General features: G+C 39.7%; 2 protein-coding genes across 10 annotated transcripts in view; one reads left to right on the top strand and one right to left on the bottom strand.

Moving 5' to 3' along the window:
- SERGEF (secretion regulating guanine nucleotide exchange factor) overlaps positions 1–7699 on the top strand; it is a 141807-nt gene extending 134108 nt beyond the window's left edge. For 2 of the 5 annotated variants that reach the window (XR_009114561.1, XR_009114563.1), the window contains exon 13: positions 5057–5146. Coding sequence is in view for 1 of the 5 variants with exons in the window: in XM_058025764.1 (XP_057881747.1) it covers positions 5057–5247 (191 nt within the window). In the remaining 4 variants the exon portion in view is untranslated. Of the gene's footprint in view, positions 1–5056 lie in introns of all 5 variants that reach the window. The other 3 variants (XR_009114562.1, XR_009114564.1, XM_058025764.1) reach the window with 3 other exon arrangements.
- Positions 1–19412, bottom strand: part of KCNC1 (potassium voltage-gated channel subfamily C member 1) — a 123047-nt gene that overhangs the window by 3310 nt on the left and 100325 nt on the right. The window contains exons 3-4 of one of the 5 annotated variants that reach the window (XM_058025760.1): positions 18238–18426; positions 14095–16281 (exon numbers count right to left, since the gene is read on the bottom strand). The exons of 1 other annotated variant lie outside the window; for it this stretch is intronic. In XM_058025760.1, the coding sequence (XP_057881743.1) occupies positions 16145–16281; positions 18238–18426 (326 nt within the window). In that variant the 3' untranslated portion in view covers positions 14095–16144. Of the gene's footprint in view, positions 1–14094; positions 16282–18237; positions 18427–19412 lie in introns of those variants that run through there. 3 more of the 5 variants (XM_058025761.1, XM_058025759.1, XM_058025763.1) reach the window with 3 other exon arrangements.

Raw genomic sequence — 19412 nt, forward strand, 5'->3', positions numbered from 1 at the left:
CTGTGATGAATTGTTTGAGGATATTGAAAGTGGCTCTTTCCAGGTGGCAGGATGAACCACAGACACATGACCTGAAGTCAGCTCCCTTTTCACTTGTGTAAAACCTCTGCTGAGGGGACTCGAGTGGTTTAGGTCCACTGCCTGAGGAGAGCTGCTAATGATGTAAAGGTGGAGTGAGGGCAGGTTGTTGACTGGAGGCTAACTTTGAAATCAGCATGCCTTTAGCACCACGGCTTTGTACTTAATATCAAACATGTATGGTGTTTCTTACCTGTATATTGTGTTAGCACTGCAATGTGTCTGATTTTTATCCAGCTTACTCCCTTGAAAGTCAGACACACATTTCTGTGGGTTGAACAGCAATTGGATGGGCTGCCTGGAGCACATGACAGCTTGCTCCTTGAAAATGTGTCTCCATAATAAAAAATGAATGTGATTCTTATGGTTCTTTCCTAGTTTTGGAGGTACAGCTGTGTATTGAGATGATGCTATCATACATTCCACTTACCAAGCTTTGTCTTTATTGAGATTTTGCACAATGCCTTGACTTCCCTTTTAACTACTAATACAGTTCCATGTTCTTCTGCAGAAAGCAATTTTATATCAAGCCTGTTTCTTACAATTTAAAATTGCAGATCTTTTGCACTAATGGCAGAGTTGTTGCTATTACCCTGAACAACCAGATGGCCTGAAAAAACCAGAAAAACATAGTAATTTGTGTTTTGCAGCTCTCTGGGAGAAGTAAAGTCTAAATCTCCTTCTGTGTAGTATTACATTGTTCTTTGAGAGGTTTTTACAGCTTTCAAATTATCAAGGGAAGGTGGCTGAGGTGCCTGAATTTTGTTTGTGGTCCAGCCCTGATGCTGTTTAAAGAGTTGTGACTTGATCTGCTTTGGTCTCCTACCTACTGTAACTTTGTCTATAACAAAAGAGTAGAGTAGCACTAATTTAAGGTAAAAAAGAAGTAATAATTTGAAGTATTGTGGAGTTTTGCTAAGAGCACATAGCCAATATAATAGAGCTGTACTAAAACATTTTAACATTTTCCTAAAATGTGAAGCTCTCTCTTGAATAACTTGACTTCAAGATACTTTGCTTGTCTGAAAGGCCACCTTCTGTTTATCTGGTGGTAGAAGGAATGGGAAAGAAGAATAAGAAAAGAGGAGCTTTTAAAGATTTTAGTGATAAGCCTCCATGCCGCAGGCTGGCTTAGAAGCAGACTGTTTGTAGCCTGAAGCTAGGCTACAGTGATACTTGCAGCTTCCTTGTTTCCAGTTTTCCTTGCTTTGCCTTCAGACCAGTTGTGAAGATGTGCTTTAATATAACCTGTCTTCAGCTGCATAAAATGGATATGCCAAGGCTGGGACAATCCCCTGGTCTCCCTTTATTATCACCAAAGTGAGACAGACTTGATTTTCACACCAGTGTTTGCATGAGATGGATCTCTCACTCTGCTGGAGAGATGCAGATATCTCAGTTGGCTTTTGAGAAATACAGAGCATACTGAACTGTAGCTAAGTTGCTTGATTTTTTGGGTGGCTGAAGTTAAGTGCAGTGAATCTCACCCAGAGTGCCTTATTTGCTAACATTGATTCTTCCATCTGAGGATTCCACTCAGCAATAAGGAGCAACTCTAATTCTCTTCTTTCTCCAGAATTCTCTCCAGTCTTATTTTATCTTATCTAATTTTCTCTTACTATATCTCTGCAGCTTTATTTTACCTAGAAATACTTATTTCACTCTTCTCCAGTTTAATGAAGCTCTAGATTGTTGTTGTCACTTCACTTATCTTGAGAAAAAGCCTGGATAATTATTGCAGACAGAAGGTGAGCAGTAGCCCCTTCTTGTGTTGTTTGACCAAAACAGATTTGCTCAGAATTTTGTTGTCCCTCTGTCTTGTATATTTAATGTTTTTGGAAAAATCCTGCTTAACCTGGCTCTGAACTTTGATTAGAGTCACTGTGAATGCAACTGAAATTCCCTTGGGATTCTGCTGTGTTGCCATATGAATTCTGTGGGTTTGGTTTGTACTTTGAGTACTCATGTTTTAAAAGAGAAGAGTAAATGCAACATTATATGTGGTTTCACTTAACCACTAACATGGAGTAATCTTCCCTCACTTCACCAAACACAAATCCTTTGGTTTGAGAACATGCTACAGTGCTTGGTCTAAATTTTGTTAGAAGCAATTTGTAGATGTTCTAATACACATCCTTCTAATGCTCTTCCATGCTGGGAAGGTCTGGCACAGACATAGAAACAGAATTTTCTTGTGAAGGCATATAGGGCTGCTGGTTCTGTGTTTTTATCAGCAATAAACTGGGGGATAAAAGCAATCAGAAATAAAGGAAGAAAAGGAAAAAAGAAAGGGAGGAGAACATGGGAAAAGGAAAAAACCATTAAATGGTCCCCTTTGTCCAGAGGCTAGCCATTAGCTCTTCTTAGGGTCTGCCTTTAACTCTGCAGATACTCCTTTTATGTAATTTTTGAAATAGATGCTTCATTACCTTCAGTCTTTACTGACTTTCACATCTGTGCCAGTGATTCACTCACTTGTTCCCCCCTGGCCACTTTGACCATGCTCATTTTGTCCAGCCCACCTCCAAGTTTTGTTAATACGCTGCTGTCCAAAAGATGGACTTGGTGTGTTTTCTGCATGTTCTGCTTTCTCTGACACAAGTCAAGCATCTGGCTATTTCTATGTACAAACCTTTCACTGAATATTCTACAGGCAGATGTGGTACAGTTACGCCTTCCATTTGCACAGCAAAAATTCTTTGCCTTTTGGCTTTCCTGTTTCTGACTTGATGGTGATGAGAAACATTTTTGTGGCCTGTCATTCCATATCTGTCAGCTGCCCTTTCATCTCTTCAGATTTCTGCCATCTCTCCATGGATGTACAAGGCATTTTTGTGTAAGACCATTCATAAATCCTACTTACTTTCTATTTTTCTTTTGCCAGTTTTCACTCTTGTCCCATTTCCCTGACCTCAGCAATCACTGGAATCATGTAGAAAAATCTATTTTGGTGGCCTTTTGACATGCTTGTATAGAAAAGACTCCACAATCATTATTTTAGGAAAGATGTTCTTGTCTAGGGGGTCCCTAGCTTGTAAATTTTTCTATGATGTTTTTTCAAAAGATGTTTCACTGGATATGTTTATTAATTTGAGAAGTTAATGTCCTAATGCACTGTTTCTCTGACTATTTATTATAACAATGTTCCACTGAGCAGTTTTTAATACAAAGTGACCAGAACATTTCTGGTTTCCTCTCTCTTGTCCTGATGGGACAGGATGAGAAAAGAAACAAGAAATCCTTTAAGCACATGTAGTGAGTCTTCATAGAAGCATGTAAATTGTTGTAGTAATTGCTGGTGTCTAGTTACAAAAAGTTATCACTGTGATCTTATTAAAGTTAGGGCTTGTTGCATTCTCTTTTCATTACATTTGTAAGCTTGGCTCATTCTGCAGGGTTCACATATTAACTGTGCCAAAAGATGTCTTTTCTTAGGTGCAGCTTCCTTGAATGGTTAGTCTGAGATGTGTCTCCAGCATGGGCTTGAGGTGTCTTTTTTTTCTGTGTTTTAATATTTACAGAAACATTTTAACCTGGAATCTTACCAAAAAGCAAATTTCCCTTAACCTGTAGGACACTCTGTTGATTTTTAAATGGGATATATTGCCCACTCAGATTTTGGCACTTTTTGGCAGCACATGTGAGTGCATTTGGGGTGTAGGTTGTGCTGTCAATGTTGCACATGCACAACCATGAAAACATCTGGTGCCTTGTGAGATAAGAGAGGCAGAACTTATGTGTCAGGTGAGATGTGCCTTGCCTGCTGTGATTTTCTGGTGGTGCTTTGTTGTGTTCCATTGCCTTAAAGATTGTCAGGAAAATGAAATGTCATTGCCTAGTTACATCTGGCCTCAGTAATGTTTACAGTTCATTGCAGAAGAGGGGAACATCAGTATATTGATGATATAAAGCGAGCAGAGGACAGTGAAATGTTACAAGATTTGTAGGGAAGATGGCCCTGCTAGCTTTGCAATAATCTGTTTCTGAATTTTGAAAAGTAAAATCGTGACTGAGATTAGAGTTTGTGAATTTTGGCACTTTTCTTCTCATCATTTGGAATCCAGAATGCTACTTCCTGCTGTTATTACCTGCTGCTTTTCAAAAATAACAATGGCATCACAAACATGATTATATGGCAGGATGGCTTTTTTTTTTTTTAGTACAGAAAGTCACAGACACAGTCTCTGGCAGCTAAATAAGGAATAGAAAATAGGGAAGAAATAGCACTTGTAGTTCAGAACAAGGAGGTTTTGGTGGATTTTTTATTATGCCATCCTTTTATAGAGCAAAATTTGCATGTTGTGCTTCAATAAAGAGTACTTTGGGGTAGTAATAATACATGAATTGTTATTTGGGATATGAAAGAATAGATATTACAAAAATAAATAATAATGAGGAAAAGTAAGAATAATAAAAGCAGTGAAATTATATCAAAGCAAGCCCAAGAGGTGGGATGATTAAGAGTAGGGCAGGCTGTTGAAGGCTTGTATTTAAAGGAAAGAGGTGATATGTGAACTTGAAGCTAGGAATGAAATGCAATGTGGCTGAACTCTGGCTCTGTGTTCCCCAATCCTGCAGATCATGCTGTGAATGAATAAAGTCACTGCTCTTGATTTATCATAATTCTGCTTACTGGGGGAAACTTGAAAGAGATTCTACATAATTTCAGGGAGGGCTCTTAAAATGCAGAGAGATTTCTGTGGGCTCTGCATAAATACTGAACTATGTATTTACTAAGTGATTTTCAAGTGTCTTTGTTATTTTGATCTCTCTTCTGTTGCTAACAATATGGAACAGGATGGAGAATCAGTCATTTGGGTTTATTTACATTTTGAAGAAAACCAGAATATTTTTCCCACCTTAGCAGAATTTCTTAGAACCTAAACAGAAAATGACTTGACAAATCTGCTCCTCAAAGCTAACCAAAGCTGTTGTGTTACTGTGGTGTTTATTCTGTATTTTCTGTCCTCTCTTACAGGTGGCCAGTGCTTCTCTTGGGGATGGAATGAACATGGGATGTGTGGTGATGGCACAGAGGCAAATGTTCATGTCCCAAAGCCAGTCAAAGCTCTTGGCTGTGCAAAACAGATCTTAATTGGATGTGGGGCAGGACACTCCATGGCCCTCTGTCAAAACTCCTCACTAGACCCAGCACACCTGGAATCATAACATCATGGATGTGCATGGACACCTTTGGATTGTGCAGCTCAGAGGCACTACAGGGGAGCTGCCCATGATTAACAGTAGTTGGAAACTGCAGATATTTTTCCTAAATCCCAAAGGAACGACTATGCATAAAAAGCTGTAATATTTTAAAAAGTGTTTCCTGGGCTCTTGCCACAGGAATTGACTTTCTTACCCACAGACAGAATTACAGACATTCTGCCTTGGTGCAATACAACTGAAGACAGATTTACATTTTCTTGTTCTTCTGAGAAGTCTTTGAGGAAGAAACTAACTGCTTAATGGCTTACTGATGTATAAATTCAGTCTGAAGAAATAGTCTGACAAAGGTGATTTTTGTTATTGTATCTTTACATCATGAAATGTTTCACCTGCCAACTTCTACTGCGGTTGTGACCTCCCAGCAACTCAGAAAATTGTGTCACAGAGAAATGCCAGTGAAAGTGGCTAGATGCATGCACAGTTTTTAAGCAGAAGATTAGGATTAAAAGAAAAGAAGCAATATAATTTAGAAGGCTGGCAAAAGGGGAAAATGAGGCCCTTTTGAACTAGCTTTGTCTTAATTAAACTGAAAGGAGCAATATTTTTCATCAATTATTTTCTCTGCCAGACATCAGTTTATTATAGATTTACAGGGATGCAGACCTGCGTAAGTTATTAACTTGCAAACCAAATCTGAAGTTTCTGAAGCTACTGCTTAGGGAAGAAAAACTAAGAGTTCTTAGAAACATTCAAATTGTTCCTATCAAAGGGCGTAAGTCAGTTGTGGCTGCTGAGGACAGCTTGATCCAGTTTAGCTCCTGTGTTTCCATCTGCCTTGGAGTAGGAAGACATCAAAATCTAACCAGAAAGATTTTACAAGTTCTCCAGCCTAAAAGGCGGACCAGTATGCTCCTGATAATTTCAGGTTGGTTCTCACTTCTGTTTTGCAGCCCAACTGATTTGCTGTTTCACAGCATGCCCAGAGCACTTGTTCCAGGTGGGAGTTTGACAGAGAACATGGGCCTAGCACTTGTAGGAGAAAGGAACAAGTGTAAAATGAGATGTGTTTGCCTGTTAGTAGCAAAATTTTGGAAGCTATTTATAAAACTGTTTTTTTCCCATACAAATACAGTGGATGCCATTAAACTGGATGTTTACCACCCACAACACTTACATTTGCTGTGGTATTTCATGTATTTCAAGTTCTAAATATAGAGAATTCTACTGTGTAGTAAATGCACCTTTTAATGAGACCTACTGTTGCTAAACAGTGGTTTAATTTTTAAAGCAGGCTTGCCAAGGAAGAAGCCTTACAGAATTGCAGAGTGTTCAGAGAAAGGCTCTTAGGAAATAGGACAGGAATACCTAATGATATATCAGCTTACATATGAAGGGGAAGGAATTAAGGTGATAATATGGGCTGCATGGGTTTTTTCACTCTTGATTTTACAGCAGTTATAGTTCTTGGCTTCACTTTCAAGAGTATTTTATTTTTCTATTCAGCAGATAAGAAACTTGAGCAGACTATGAAGTTGATTTTAACTATTGCAGATACCAAAAGAATAATCAAATGGATCCTCTGAAAAATATGTAGAATTAAGATTTCTGTTGTAAAATGGATTTTTTTTTAAATCCGTGTGTTAGTTGTGGCTCTTCATGGCAATATATTGTTCCAGGCTGTGACCTCTTGCACTTTTAATTATCTAAGTTGATATTTATTTACTGTTCTCAATGCCACTTTCTGGATACCAAAGCTTCTCTATTATATGCACTGAAGAGTTTCTCGTGCTTTCTTTCACAGTCTTGTCTGAGGTTTCTATTTATGATTTCTGCAAAATCTGTCTACCAAATAAACGTGTTCTCTTGCTTCAGTAATCTCCTCTAAACAAGTCTGTTCCTTGATTAATCATGCCAATATGTGCCTTACATGAGGTTTACTGGACTGGACATGTTGTGACTGTGTGTGCTGTAGCTGCAGTTCGTTACAGAGGAGTCCAACAAATTATGTAACAAATAAATGTAAATTGGGTATTTGAAATAGTTTTCAATTTTTCATTCCTGTAACATGAACCCACTTTTGGAACGCAAGGAATGATTTGGGGTGATGTGGTGAAGAAGCAAAGGAGTATGTGAGTTTGTTCCTGGTCCTGATCTGGTGTTTCATATCTGCGTCTGATCTTCTTCTTTGAAAGGCAGGAACTGCGTTTTTCTCTCCTTTGTTGTACCTATATAGCTTGAAGACTTTGGGAAGTAATGACTTTTCTTGACGTAGTGAGGGCTTTGTCATCGGTCAGGGCTTCTAGGTGCTGCTGTAGTACAGAGAGTGAATTGAATTCATTGTAGAAGGTGCATGGCTGAATGTCAAAACCAAGTTGCTGCTTGTTCTTTCAGAAGTGAATGCCCTGTTTTGTATGTCAGTGGCTTTGTTTGCAGAATAAAGCACTGTACAAAATCAGCTATGGCTTTCTCTGTGAGGAAGGGAACACACAGTGAAAAGTTCCTAATCAAGTGGAAGAAGACAACTTTCCATGCTGATGTTAACAGTTTGTGACTGTTGCCTGTTGATAATCCTCGTGGATAAGGTCAGTCTCTGCAAGGCAAAATGCAGACCCAGTGTGCTCTGCTTCACAGAGTTCTTTAACAGGTCTTCTGTGGTCAATGAAGCAAGAAGCCTGTTACATAAGCATTCTGCATTCAGGTTCAATTGGAAATGAACTGACAAAGTTTATAATATATATATATATTTACAGAAAGACACTGGAACAAGTTAACCACGTGTCTGTGCAGCTGCTCTCCCCTCCTGTTTTCTGAAGATAAGTAAACCTGCCACAGTGAGCTGACATTCATGAGAGAGAACAAGTTGTGAACTGCTGACCTTCAGTCCAGAGAATTTTCAGGCCTTTTGGTGGAGGGGGAGAAAGAGAAGAAAGCTGTTGTGTGCCTTTCTGTTATTTGAAGTCCTAGGAGATCTGCAGATGTACTCACGAAACCTCCATGTGCACCTGCACAAGATGCTCCTGTTCCAGTTCAAAGAATGTTGGTGGGACGATATGTGTGTTGTGTCAGAAGTTTCTGTCTCTCGGCAGATTTTTTTGGGCCACTTGGTGGTCACTGATGTTATTTGACTTGGTGTGGCATTCTGAGTTATTTGATGCATTTGTGCTCAGCGTGCCAGGCTCTGTATTTGAAGTGTGTTCATTTGAAAGATAGAAGATGGTTTGCCCAGTCACTGCTCCTTATACAACACTGACTTCTCTGTCTGCATGTGGGCAGTCCTTTTGGTGTCTGACTAGTCTTGCCATCTGCAATCACCACAAAGGTCACTTCTGAATGAGTGACAGGAGCTTTTTCTTAGCTGCATGTTTTGAGCACAGAGAGATTGTGGGGAGGGTGGGAGAAAGTGATTTGATTGTGCTTTTTATGGCATGTGTTGAGTCGTGAGACTTAGAAATAAGGATGGACAACTGATCAAGGAGATCAGTTTGAATGTAGAAGAGAAAGGTGACCATGGAAAAATATTTAAATGAATGGCAATAGAGAGCCTGATGCAGTCATCTAAAACACAGGGAAAAGGAGGGGGAGGACAGAGCCAAGATACAGCTCCTGAGGACTGAATAATCTCACGACACAACAGCATTCCAGCCTGCTGCTGTGGTGGGAGTGAGATGAGAGACAAGCTATCCTGTTTCATTGATGTTATTGTTCTCCCACTGTTTACTTATAATAATGTGAGTTGTTGACCTGCAGTGTTTGGGTGTTTTCTCATCCGTAGCATATCTTGAAATTTCCAGTTCTCCTCAGCAAAAACAGCAACATCTATCTTCACCTTGCAGACTCAGAAATATTTTGATCAGGCCTCTGATCTAGTCCAGCATTTAACCAAATACTTACTATTTTTTCCATTTGATTCCATGAACTCTGGATCTGATTTCAACAAGACTTAAGTAATTTTGGGACTTCCAGTTCCTTTTTCCATGTTAGAGATCAAGACAATGACAGACCTTGGTCACTCTGAGCAATTTTGGTATTTTTTTGGTGCATGGTAAGTCTTGGGCTTTTTCTTGTAGCTAGGTATTTTCTAGAAAAGGACTCCAGAATTTTTTATCAGTGTTTGAGTCCTGCTTATGCTATTTGCTACTAGCTGAAAATTCCAAAGGCTTGGAATGGATACAGCCTGGGGTTGAGAATAATTTTGTGTGGTTTTGATTGTGGTTCAAAATGTGCACAGTAGAAAAGTGGCACCTATATGGAATTTGCTGACAGCTCCAGCTGACACAAAACTAATTGGCCACTTTTAACTTCTTACATATTAATATCTTGATACATGTGCAAAAAAGACGCAGTACATGCTTTGTTCTTTTGCTTTAGCTTTTGTGCTGTTCTTATTTCCCAGTAAATGCTGATCTTGCATGTTTTGCTCTATGTTAGCAAGAATAATAGCCTTGAATTTAAATGCTTTGCTTTTCTGGAAATGGCCTTCTACTGGGTGAATATAACTGAAGATGTAGGTCTGTATCATATGTGCCTTTGAAGCTAATTTGGAGGAACTGCATGTGTAGAGCCCTTGTTGTTTTGTAACCCATTTAGATGTTAAAGGACTGAAGTCAGGCACAGTCTTGAGCTATTTGTGCATTTCATTCAGGTTCATCAGTCAGTTGTCTCAGCATTCACCTGTTTTTAATGCAGCAGCAGTTTTTACTCATCAGTGCCTCTGTAAAACATCAAAATAGAGTATGTGACTGAAAATATTCAGCAGTGAAAATAGTCTCTGTATTTGAATCATGGCCTGGATGAACCACGTGTTTCCTTGTGGGAGAGTGAGGAAGCATAAATTTAGAGTATTGGGAGAACACATTCCTCAGCTTGATTGGAAACCAGAACAACAATGTAGTTATGCCTGAATAAAAGCTGGCTGAAAGAGGAGAAAATTCAGGGGTGACATTTATTTTGCAAAATTTTCTCTGGCATTTTTGTTTGGTGATGTGTTGGATTTTGTCTCATTTCCAGATGTACCTTTGCAGGTTGGTAGGGGTGGAGTGTAAGTCCAATTCCTGTGTTGGTCAGCCTCTCTCTCAGTTTGTTTCCAACTTCCTCATCTGTTTCCAGGCTGCTTTGCCTGTGGACCACCTGATTATCCAGATACTATGCAGTCTTTGGGAGAAGTTCTGTCTTCAGGTTTTGGGGTTGAGAGTTGTAAGTGGAGTTGCTGAATGTCAATTCAATATTGTTCCAGTACTCCCTGGTCACCAGAGTTCTTTTAAGTATATGTGACCACTTTGCTAGCAGACTGCGTTTTTACTTTTTTTTTTTTTTTATTTAGAAGTGAGGCCAGGAATTGGGAGATTTTTTATGTTCTGACCTGACTTTAGTTTTTGGCTGCAAATGTCAAGTGAGTTTAGCTTTTGTTTTGTTTTTACTGATTTGAATGCATGAAGACATGTGGTACCTAAATTAGGGCAGCAGAGGAGTTGCCAATCAGTAATGAAAATGCTCTGTCATTTTAACTGTGTGGGTGCTTAATAATTTTCCATAATAATCCTCTGCTTTAAAGTACAAAAGAAAAGGGATTCCTACAGGGCCATTGTGTTCTTCTGCAGACAGGGAAATATGGCATCTTTTAAATAATGAAGAGATACTTCTCTCCTCTGGTGCCTTAATTCTGAGTAGATTATAATAACTTCCTTCTTAAATATGGCTTTTCCTCTATTGACATCAGAACACTTTAAAAAGAGCATAATGTCACAGAAACAGAAACTGAGGCACAAAAAATTAAATTGGCCCAACCAAGGTAACCCAGCGTGTCCACAGGGGAGTCAAGAATAAAATTCCCATTTCCTGAGTCCCAGGCCAAGGCTCTACCTTGTAGGCTAGTGGCTCTTGAGGATCATTTTGAGTTAATCTCACTGCCATTCTTTCCCACTCTCTGCTGATTGCTGTTTCCACTGCTCCTGCTTGCATAACCCATTTTCCAAACTCCTTCTGAGTCCTTCTCATTTCCCACCTCCTGAGCTGCTGCCTTTCCTGCAGTCACCCACTTGCACTGACACCACCCCAGCAAAGCGTGGCCCCTGCTGAGCTGCTTTCCCTGGGCTTAAGCCTTGCGTGCTCTTGTGCTGCTGTGACTCACAGTCAGCAGCCTCTGCACAGGCTGTGTCATCCCTGCTAAGCCCTGAGTCCAGAGGCACTGCAGGTACCTCAGAGTGACAGCTGAGCTAACACAAATGTAACATTTTGCCTTTTGCTGCCCAAGGAATCTCTAGCTTGGGCAGCAGGAAAAACGGTGGAAGCCTCGGAGCACACACTTTTAATATTTGGTGTCTGGAGATGTTTGGACCCATGCACTTGCATGAAGTTTTTTAAGTGTTCAGGTGAATGTTGAGAGTTGAAAACCTGGCTGTGCCAGGCCGAGACAGGGAAGATATCTTGTTATAGCGTTTGCTTTGTCAGATAACGAAAGTCAAGGGATGCAGTTCTGGGCCTGTTTTTTAACATTTGGTTAAATTTGAATTTAAATATTGTTCTTGATTGCAAATGAACATTTATATTTCCCTAGGAGAAAAACTGTGCCCTTACAGTCCTAGATGAATGCAGAGGCTTTGGGAGTCCTGAACAGACAGGACTTTTATGCCCAGACTCAAGTAAGTGAGTGACTTAAAAATAACCTTCATCATTTAAGCATGTTTTCCTGAAGTGAAGGTAGTTTGTGTGTGAGCTCAGAGGCAAAGTTCCTTACAGGATTTATATGGAAAGGAGAAAAGTAGGCTGCCTTGTTTTGAAATTATGAAAAGGATATGCAAACTGGCAGGGTAATATCTTCAGGATATCTTTTTTGTAAGCAGCTTTGTGCTCAGTTCTTTTTTGAATGCTCTTGCCTTAGCCCTGCTTGCTCTCTTCTGTATTTCACTCGGCTCATTTGTCCTAGCAGACATTTGTTTCAGTGATGTATTTTCTTTTTGGCCCTGAAACTTTAAGGAGAGAGGAGGCAATTTACATGAAAAATCACTTTATCCAGATTAATGACTGCTGCACTTGACTGTTATCACAGTGGTTTTAGCTAGGGTTTTTTTTTTTTTTTTTTTTTTTTTTTGGTAGAGTGAAAAAGCAGAAACCTCTTCTCAGAAATTTCTTCCATCTGAAATTGCAATTGTGGAGACACATCAGGTTGGTCCAGAAAAAATGAGCACCTTCATGCAGTCAGAGGAAAAGCTATATATGTAGAAGTTGTGGTTGAGCTTTAAATGTTAGCAATTAATAAGCCACTAATTTCTTGACAGTGGGTACAGATGAAGGGCCAGCACTGGGTCTTAGAGGTGGGAACTCACTGCTGAAAGCTGAGTTTACAGAGAAGGAAGCACAGATGTTCCCTTACAGCTGGAAACAGGCAGAATATAACTGAGCTGCAAAACCAACTTCTGCTCTTACTTGCAATGGTGTGAACTGAGGAGTAGCTGGTGGCATTACTGAAGCCTGAAGTCAGAATCTACCCACATGGATAGATTTAATGCTTTAATAAAGACATGCACCTCCTGTAGGGAGAGGGGGCAGGCATGAAGGAATTAATGTTTTAATCATAGTACCCAAGCAAAAGCTCCTTAACTGCAAGGCAGCTGGGACAATGTGGTAAATTTCCCTTAGGATTCAATGCATTAACTTGTGAGATTTTCCACTTCTCTTGTTTCCCTCTCACTCTGTGTTGTCAGAGCTGCCACTGTTGTGCAAGGGGAACTCTGGGGTCAAACAGATCTTAAGCTTTAGAGCATCTTTTGAAGGGCAGTGGATGGTTCTGTTTCTGAAGGGTTTTAGAAGTCACCCAGAAGACATGGTTACCTCAAATCAGACTGAGCAGAGAGGAGAACCTAAATGAAAACAAGAATGAGGAATGTAAAATGTAGCCAGAATGACAGTTGTCCCCAACCTGTCCTCTAAGGCTCAGATAGATGCAAAGTGCAGTGGAAGGTGAAGACCTTCATGGGATTTACAGGGCTGAATTGTTGGTATTCCTTATGGTGATGGAGAATTAGCACTGGGCCCTTCAGTCAGTGTTAAATAAAAAATGGAGTAGATAAATCTATTTCTGGATTCTTAATACATTATAAGAGGAAAAGTTGTTCATTAAGCAAATCCTGGATGAATCTGGATCTTACCTCTGGAGGTAAGAAATTTCATTTTCTGAGAATGATGGCATAGAAACAGTGTGAGAAAAATAGTTCTTGGGAGAAACTAAAGCAGAAATCAAGTACTTAATGCTGTATCAAGGACTACAAAGGATTTCTCTAATTATGTACAGCCTTTCCTCTATCCCTAAAACACAGCTTGAGGTCTTCCTTGTGTTTCTTTTGGAGTAGAGTTTTGTGATGACAAGGTCCAGCTGCAGTTGGGGGTTTTTTGTGTATAATTTAGCACTTACCAGAGCCATGAGTGTTTCTTCTGGGTTTTTTTTTGGGGGTTTAATCTCTACTTCCTCCAGACTATAGGGACATTATTCCTTTACATTTCCATTCCCATCAGTAGTTGCAGATGCTGTAGGTTGCCTAGAAGATTGCCAGCTTTTTTGAAGTTCCTCACATGAGGATAAAGGTGTGTATCCTTCCTTTATAGAAGTACTTTACCAAAAATGCTCAGGCAACTACAATGCTGTTGGCACACAGTCCATAGTTGTCATTTGTAGCATCTAAAATGAAACTTAATCCCATTGTGTTTCTCAGATCTTACTGGTGCATGTTTTGTGTGGCAAATCAAGTGTGACTCGGACACGTGGATTTCTTTCTGTTTTGGATCAGGTGAAGTGGTGTGGCTCAGTGATGAACAAGTGAAGGACGGGGCCCGAAGAAGTAAGAAAAACTGAATTCATTTAATCAGCTAAAAAGACAAACATTTATTATTGTTGGGGGGGGGAAAGGAAGATACCTAGATCATTATAGGGGTTTTTAATCTTCCCTTGTAAAATTACTAATGGTGTGAATTCTTTAGACATCGGTTGTATCAAGTGTTTGCAGGCTTCATTTATTATCTACTAACCAAAATTAGCATTGTAGAACCAAAGCAATACCAAGCTTTTCTCCTACATTTCTGTTGAGAACACTGTATTTATTCAAGATTTTAGAAGCAAGTCTCTGGAAACCCCTGATTGCTTCAGAAAAGGATTCCCCTTTACACTATACAGCAGGCACTGAAACCATGATACAAAATTTATTTTCATGCTAGAATTGTTTTGCATAACATTGTGCATGCATTTTACTCAGTACTAAATTGCATACAATGCTGTTGTCTTGTTTCTTAAACTTTGAGACCATTTATACTTGAGTATTTTCCTGATTTTGTACTATAAGTCCCAGTTTTAAAATAACACCTCTTTTGTTTAAAATTCATACTGATTACTTAATATGAACAATTTATGAAGGGTCTTTACGTTGGATCTATACATCAATAAAATACAACATAACCAGAGCTGGAAAATTAACCAGCTGTTACTGTCAGGTCCGAAGGAAGGTCCCATGTGTCACAAGCATGCCAACAAAAACAGACAGGAAAAAGTTTTTCTTATTTTTATACACTTCTAGTTGGATTAAAAGTTCTTGATTTCCATGTTGGTGTGATGAACTGTGAAGGCGTGGTCAATATGACCGATGACTGCCTGATTGCACTTTTTAAAACCATTACTCTTTATCTTGTATACAAAAAGAAGCGATCCATAGCAAAGAAATGTACAGTTTTATAATGTTTTACATTTTCGCTACAACAATGTATGTAAAAGTAAAGAGCTTTGAAAGAAAATATATAACTTTGCTTTTTTTTTTCTTTTTTCTCCTTAATCATACATTTGCAGTATTTCTTGTGTGTGTGTTGTTTTGTTGGGTTTTTTTTTGTTTTATTTTTTTTTTTTTTTTTTTCATTTTCATTTTTGTCTTCATGCAACTCATGCTTTGGAACAAAAAAATAGATTAAAAAAAAAAGAAAGATCTTCTACAGTTTTGTTACATTTTGGCCGTAGAAAAAGCCTGCATCTCTAGTACAACTCCAGAACCACGAAGAATCATCCATAAAACCTGCATGGAGCGAGTTAACTTTGTCCAAATGAGAAGGTCTTCTATGCCTGCACAGTTCCACAGAGATGTTTATTAGCCATCAATGTTCATCTCCATCTTGCCTTGTCAGGTCACTCTGACTGCCTCTGTTGGCATATATTTAGCAATGACTGGACTTTCTTTGCAAAGATCTGCATGTAAAGAATACAATCAGTACTTGAGCTTCTTCCCTGCGCTTTTCACATCAAGCTCGGCATCTTAGTGTTAAAGGAAGGAGGAAAAGGTGAGATAGCTACATGCAGAGGCAGCCATATTCTTCTTCAACAGGATTTTTTTTTCCATGCAGTCAGCCAGACTGAGACCTCTCTACAGTGTGTCTGAGTATTGCTTTCAGCTTAAAATAGGTGCCCATGCAAAGTTTCATCCTACTGTGCTTGTTTGCTCAAACTCCTGCAGGGTTCCTATGGCTCAAAAATATCCTGAGAAAAGCAAAATCTTCCATCGTTGGCATGTTTCAGCATCGACTAAACGCCTAACCCATTCCATACAGAGCCAGTAGATCCACCAATTAGCCACAATAAGCATATACTAGCAGGATGCACCAGGAAGGAAGCCATCTGGTGCATCTACCCTTCATCCTATGTAGTGATACCATGCAGCACGTATGGCCCACCAGTGCTACGCCAATGCCTGCCTATTGTCATCTGAGTGCTATTTAGGAGTGTTGTCACCTAAGCATCAGAAGTAACACCGTTTGCAGCGGGTGCTACTGTGAGACATTGCATCTTCAGACTTAGTCACCTGGACTATATGCAACATCGCATAGGCTAATTGAAAGTAAAGCTTTTTAGACCATTCTCTGCTACTGATCCATGCTACAAAATAGATGGGATGGGAGACCAAGAACGTCTCACTGGGCTAGGAGAGCTGTAGGGCGCAGACACTGAGGATAATCCTATCGCTTTTCCACTTATGCCAGCTATGCTGTTAAGGCTCCGTGACATTTCGTAACCTTCATTTAAAAGAAAAATGCAAAGTACAGCATTGGATCAATGACAGAATGGACTAAGAATGAGGTCAACATCGTAGCCAGTTCAATAGCATCTGCATGCACGGACATGCCGAGAGTAGTATCGCTTGCAACATGACTCAGAAGGCCGTTGGAATACAGAAAAAAATTTAAAATATATACATTAAAAAAAAAAAATCATCATTTCTCAAGATGGTCAGGCTATGTAATTGATCCTACAGGCAGCAACATGGTTGTACCCTAAAAAAAAGAAGAGTCAGTGGGAGGGATTTTCTATGTTTCCGTCATACACTCACACATACCTCTCCCTTCCACTTCATGCATTGTGACCTCAGGCAAAATTAAGGTTTGTGGTATCTTTGTGGGGCAGGAGAGGGACAAGGCAGCAAAATCCATAGAATTGAATGTGTTGCTGTAGAGATACTACTCCTTTGTTCTCAGCATTAAAAAAAAAAAGAAAAGAAAAAGAAAGAAAACAAAATTGCATGCATTCAATTTCCCTCCCTCCCTCCCCCCTTCTTTTTCAAGCATGCACGTAAACAGCTCAGCAAGTGTACAGAGAGTTGCACAAACTATGGATGAAATTCTGTTGGAACAACAATTAAGATGCTCTCAACATGTTTCAAACAGGCCAACAATATGCTGACGTATATTACTCTTTAGCCAACCAGCCTCTGTTTCATTCAGGAACGAGAGGAGGTTGCAGTGCATCGTGAAAACCATACATTCCCCATCCCAAAGGATGTGCCATTTGGAGTGTTCCCCTGATCCACTGGAACCACCTGAACTCGCCCAGGCTGAATGAACACGGCCAATGCTTATCCAATACAGAATCAAGTAAAACACTTTGCTACAAAGGTAAATTTTAGAGGATATACTTTCATATGAAAGTCTTGTGGTCCTACTATATCTTTGTTGATGATAAGCTTTAAACTTATAAATGCATACACTATCTATAACTGGCATTTACTATAACTATTGCCCATCATGGCACATGGGAATTCCATACTCAGTGTATGGTTATGTCATACAATCTTTGCAGTTTTAAAATATTGACTCTATCTTATACTATATACAGTACACCAGTGGTAAACACTGATTTGAAGAGAGTGAGTTCTTTTCCAATTTTCCCATTCCTTTGATGCATATAGATGTAGATCTAATTTTGGGTTTGTATGGTTGCCTCACATTAAATTATTTAAGCAAAACAGTCTCTTTTAAGAAGGGAATGCTTTTTTAATGGGATTTTACTTCTGTTGCTAAATAGATTATTCTGGCCATTAGCAAACTACTTCTGAGAGATTCATACCTGTCAGAAGTCTGAGAAACTAACTAATAATGATTTATTTATGAAAGGATTATAGATGGATTATTTTCTGATTTTAAGAAACCTGTGCCAACAGATGTCCATGCTTTTCTTTCTTTCGTGAACTAACCAGCTGTGAATATCCAAATATTTCTTTTAGTGCTCTGTTGAGGTCACTAAATAATAATTTCTTATTTTCTTGAGTATGTTTTGCTTTTGTGTTTTATCACTTCTGTCTGCCACCTCCAAGTCTGTGCTCCTCAGAGTCTGGTAAGCTCTGTGAGCTTTCCAAGTGGCAAACCTTCATTGCTATGATACATTAATTGGTCTCTCCTTATGGGATGGGCTAATTTAAGGACATAGTAGAGCATCCTCCACTAAAGCTTCCTGCACCAGCTGGGGTGGAAGACTCAACTGCCTAGCATATCTGCACGGGGTAGTTACAGCTCCTCAGACTTTTCTTTCTGAAAGAAATAGGTTAGAAACTCCAAATGCAGACATCAGGTGGTGGTTTCCAGCCCAAACGTGCATCTCTACAGCAAGCGCACTATCGCGTGCTACAGCTAAGCTGACTTTCTCTTAGTTATTTAAACCGGTTGCTAGCTACGTGGTACAGGGCCCCAGCTACATACCCTTTCTTATTCCTCCATCAGGCGGGCAGGGATATTCCCCGGTTGATAAGAGGAAGCAGGGTCCATATCTCTCCCGAGTGCCAGAGCGGGTAAAGGGCAGGCCCTCATCAGGCGTAATAGCCTGGTCTATGTGGGGACAGTCTTCGTTTGCCAGCGCCGCCTTGGCCACCTCACCATTCAGTTTCGAATCTTCAAACATATAAGCAGAAGGCTATTGAAACACTATGCACTGTTTATTAGAGTTCAGGTGCAAATTAAGGGTTCACAGCTAAAGACTTCTATAGCGACACTCTAAAAGGTAGCACATCTGTCCTAGACACTGCGTTCATGTGCACTGCACCAAAATAAAAGTCTGTTAAGTGGGAGGAGAAACAAAAGATGATCCCGTTAGGTGTGACAGCAGCCACCTGTACGTCCGCACTGAGGGGCCCTTTCAGAAGGGGGCGTGCAGTGGTTCCTAGTCCTGCGAGCAGAAGACCGCGTTAGAAATCAGAGTATGTTTTTGCATGACATTGGATGGTGCATGGATGACCTGTTTGTCATGGAGCCTACTGTCGCTCAGAGCTCTGGAGAGGCAGTGGACTGAGAGTTGTTTGAGTATTTGAGTATATTCTGTTTGTGCTGGTTTACACCCATGTGCAGTATTACTGAGGGGGAAATTCCTGCTCTTCCCCTCCCCAAAATTTACCCAGATGGTTTTATAGCATCTCCAGTATCAGTCATGCAGAATGGCTGTACACATTTTAGACACACAGAGTATGTTACTATGGAAATACGACAGCAGAACGTGGATTTAAAGAAAACCCAATCCATTTTCTGATGTTCTCCTCTGAAACACATACAGTATTTGCAATGCCAGCACAGGACACTACATACACAAAACACTACAGCAGGCCATGAATTTGGAAACTAGGTAGAGTAAAATTTACTCTTGGCTGTAAATAGTGACAATAGGTTGTCAGATTTGCCCATTTTGCTCCACACATTCCCATGAGGATAGACTGAGAATCATATGTTTTCTCTGTGTGACTGGGTTTTACATTTACATAACAATTTAAAGTGCTATTTAGTGTAGGATTTTTTTAGGGTTTTAAAGTGCAAATTAGTGTATTGAGAATATACTCGAAATATGGCACAGCTCAATATGAGTATTTTGGTTGAAGGGAAGGAAAAAC

Source organism: Melospiza georgiana, chromosome 6 (genome assembly GCF_028018845.1).
Source record: "Melospiza georgiana isolate bMelGeo1 chromosome 6, bMelGeo1.pri, whole genome shotgun sequence".
In the NCBI taxonomy this organism is placed as follows: Eukaryota; Metazoa; Chordata; class Aves; order Passeriformes; family Passerellidae; genus Melospiza; species Melospiza georgiana.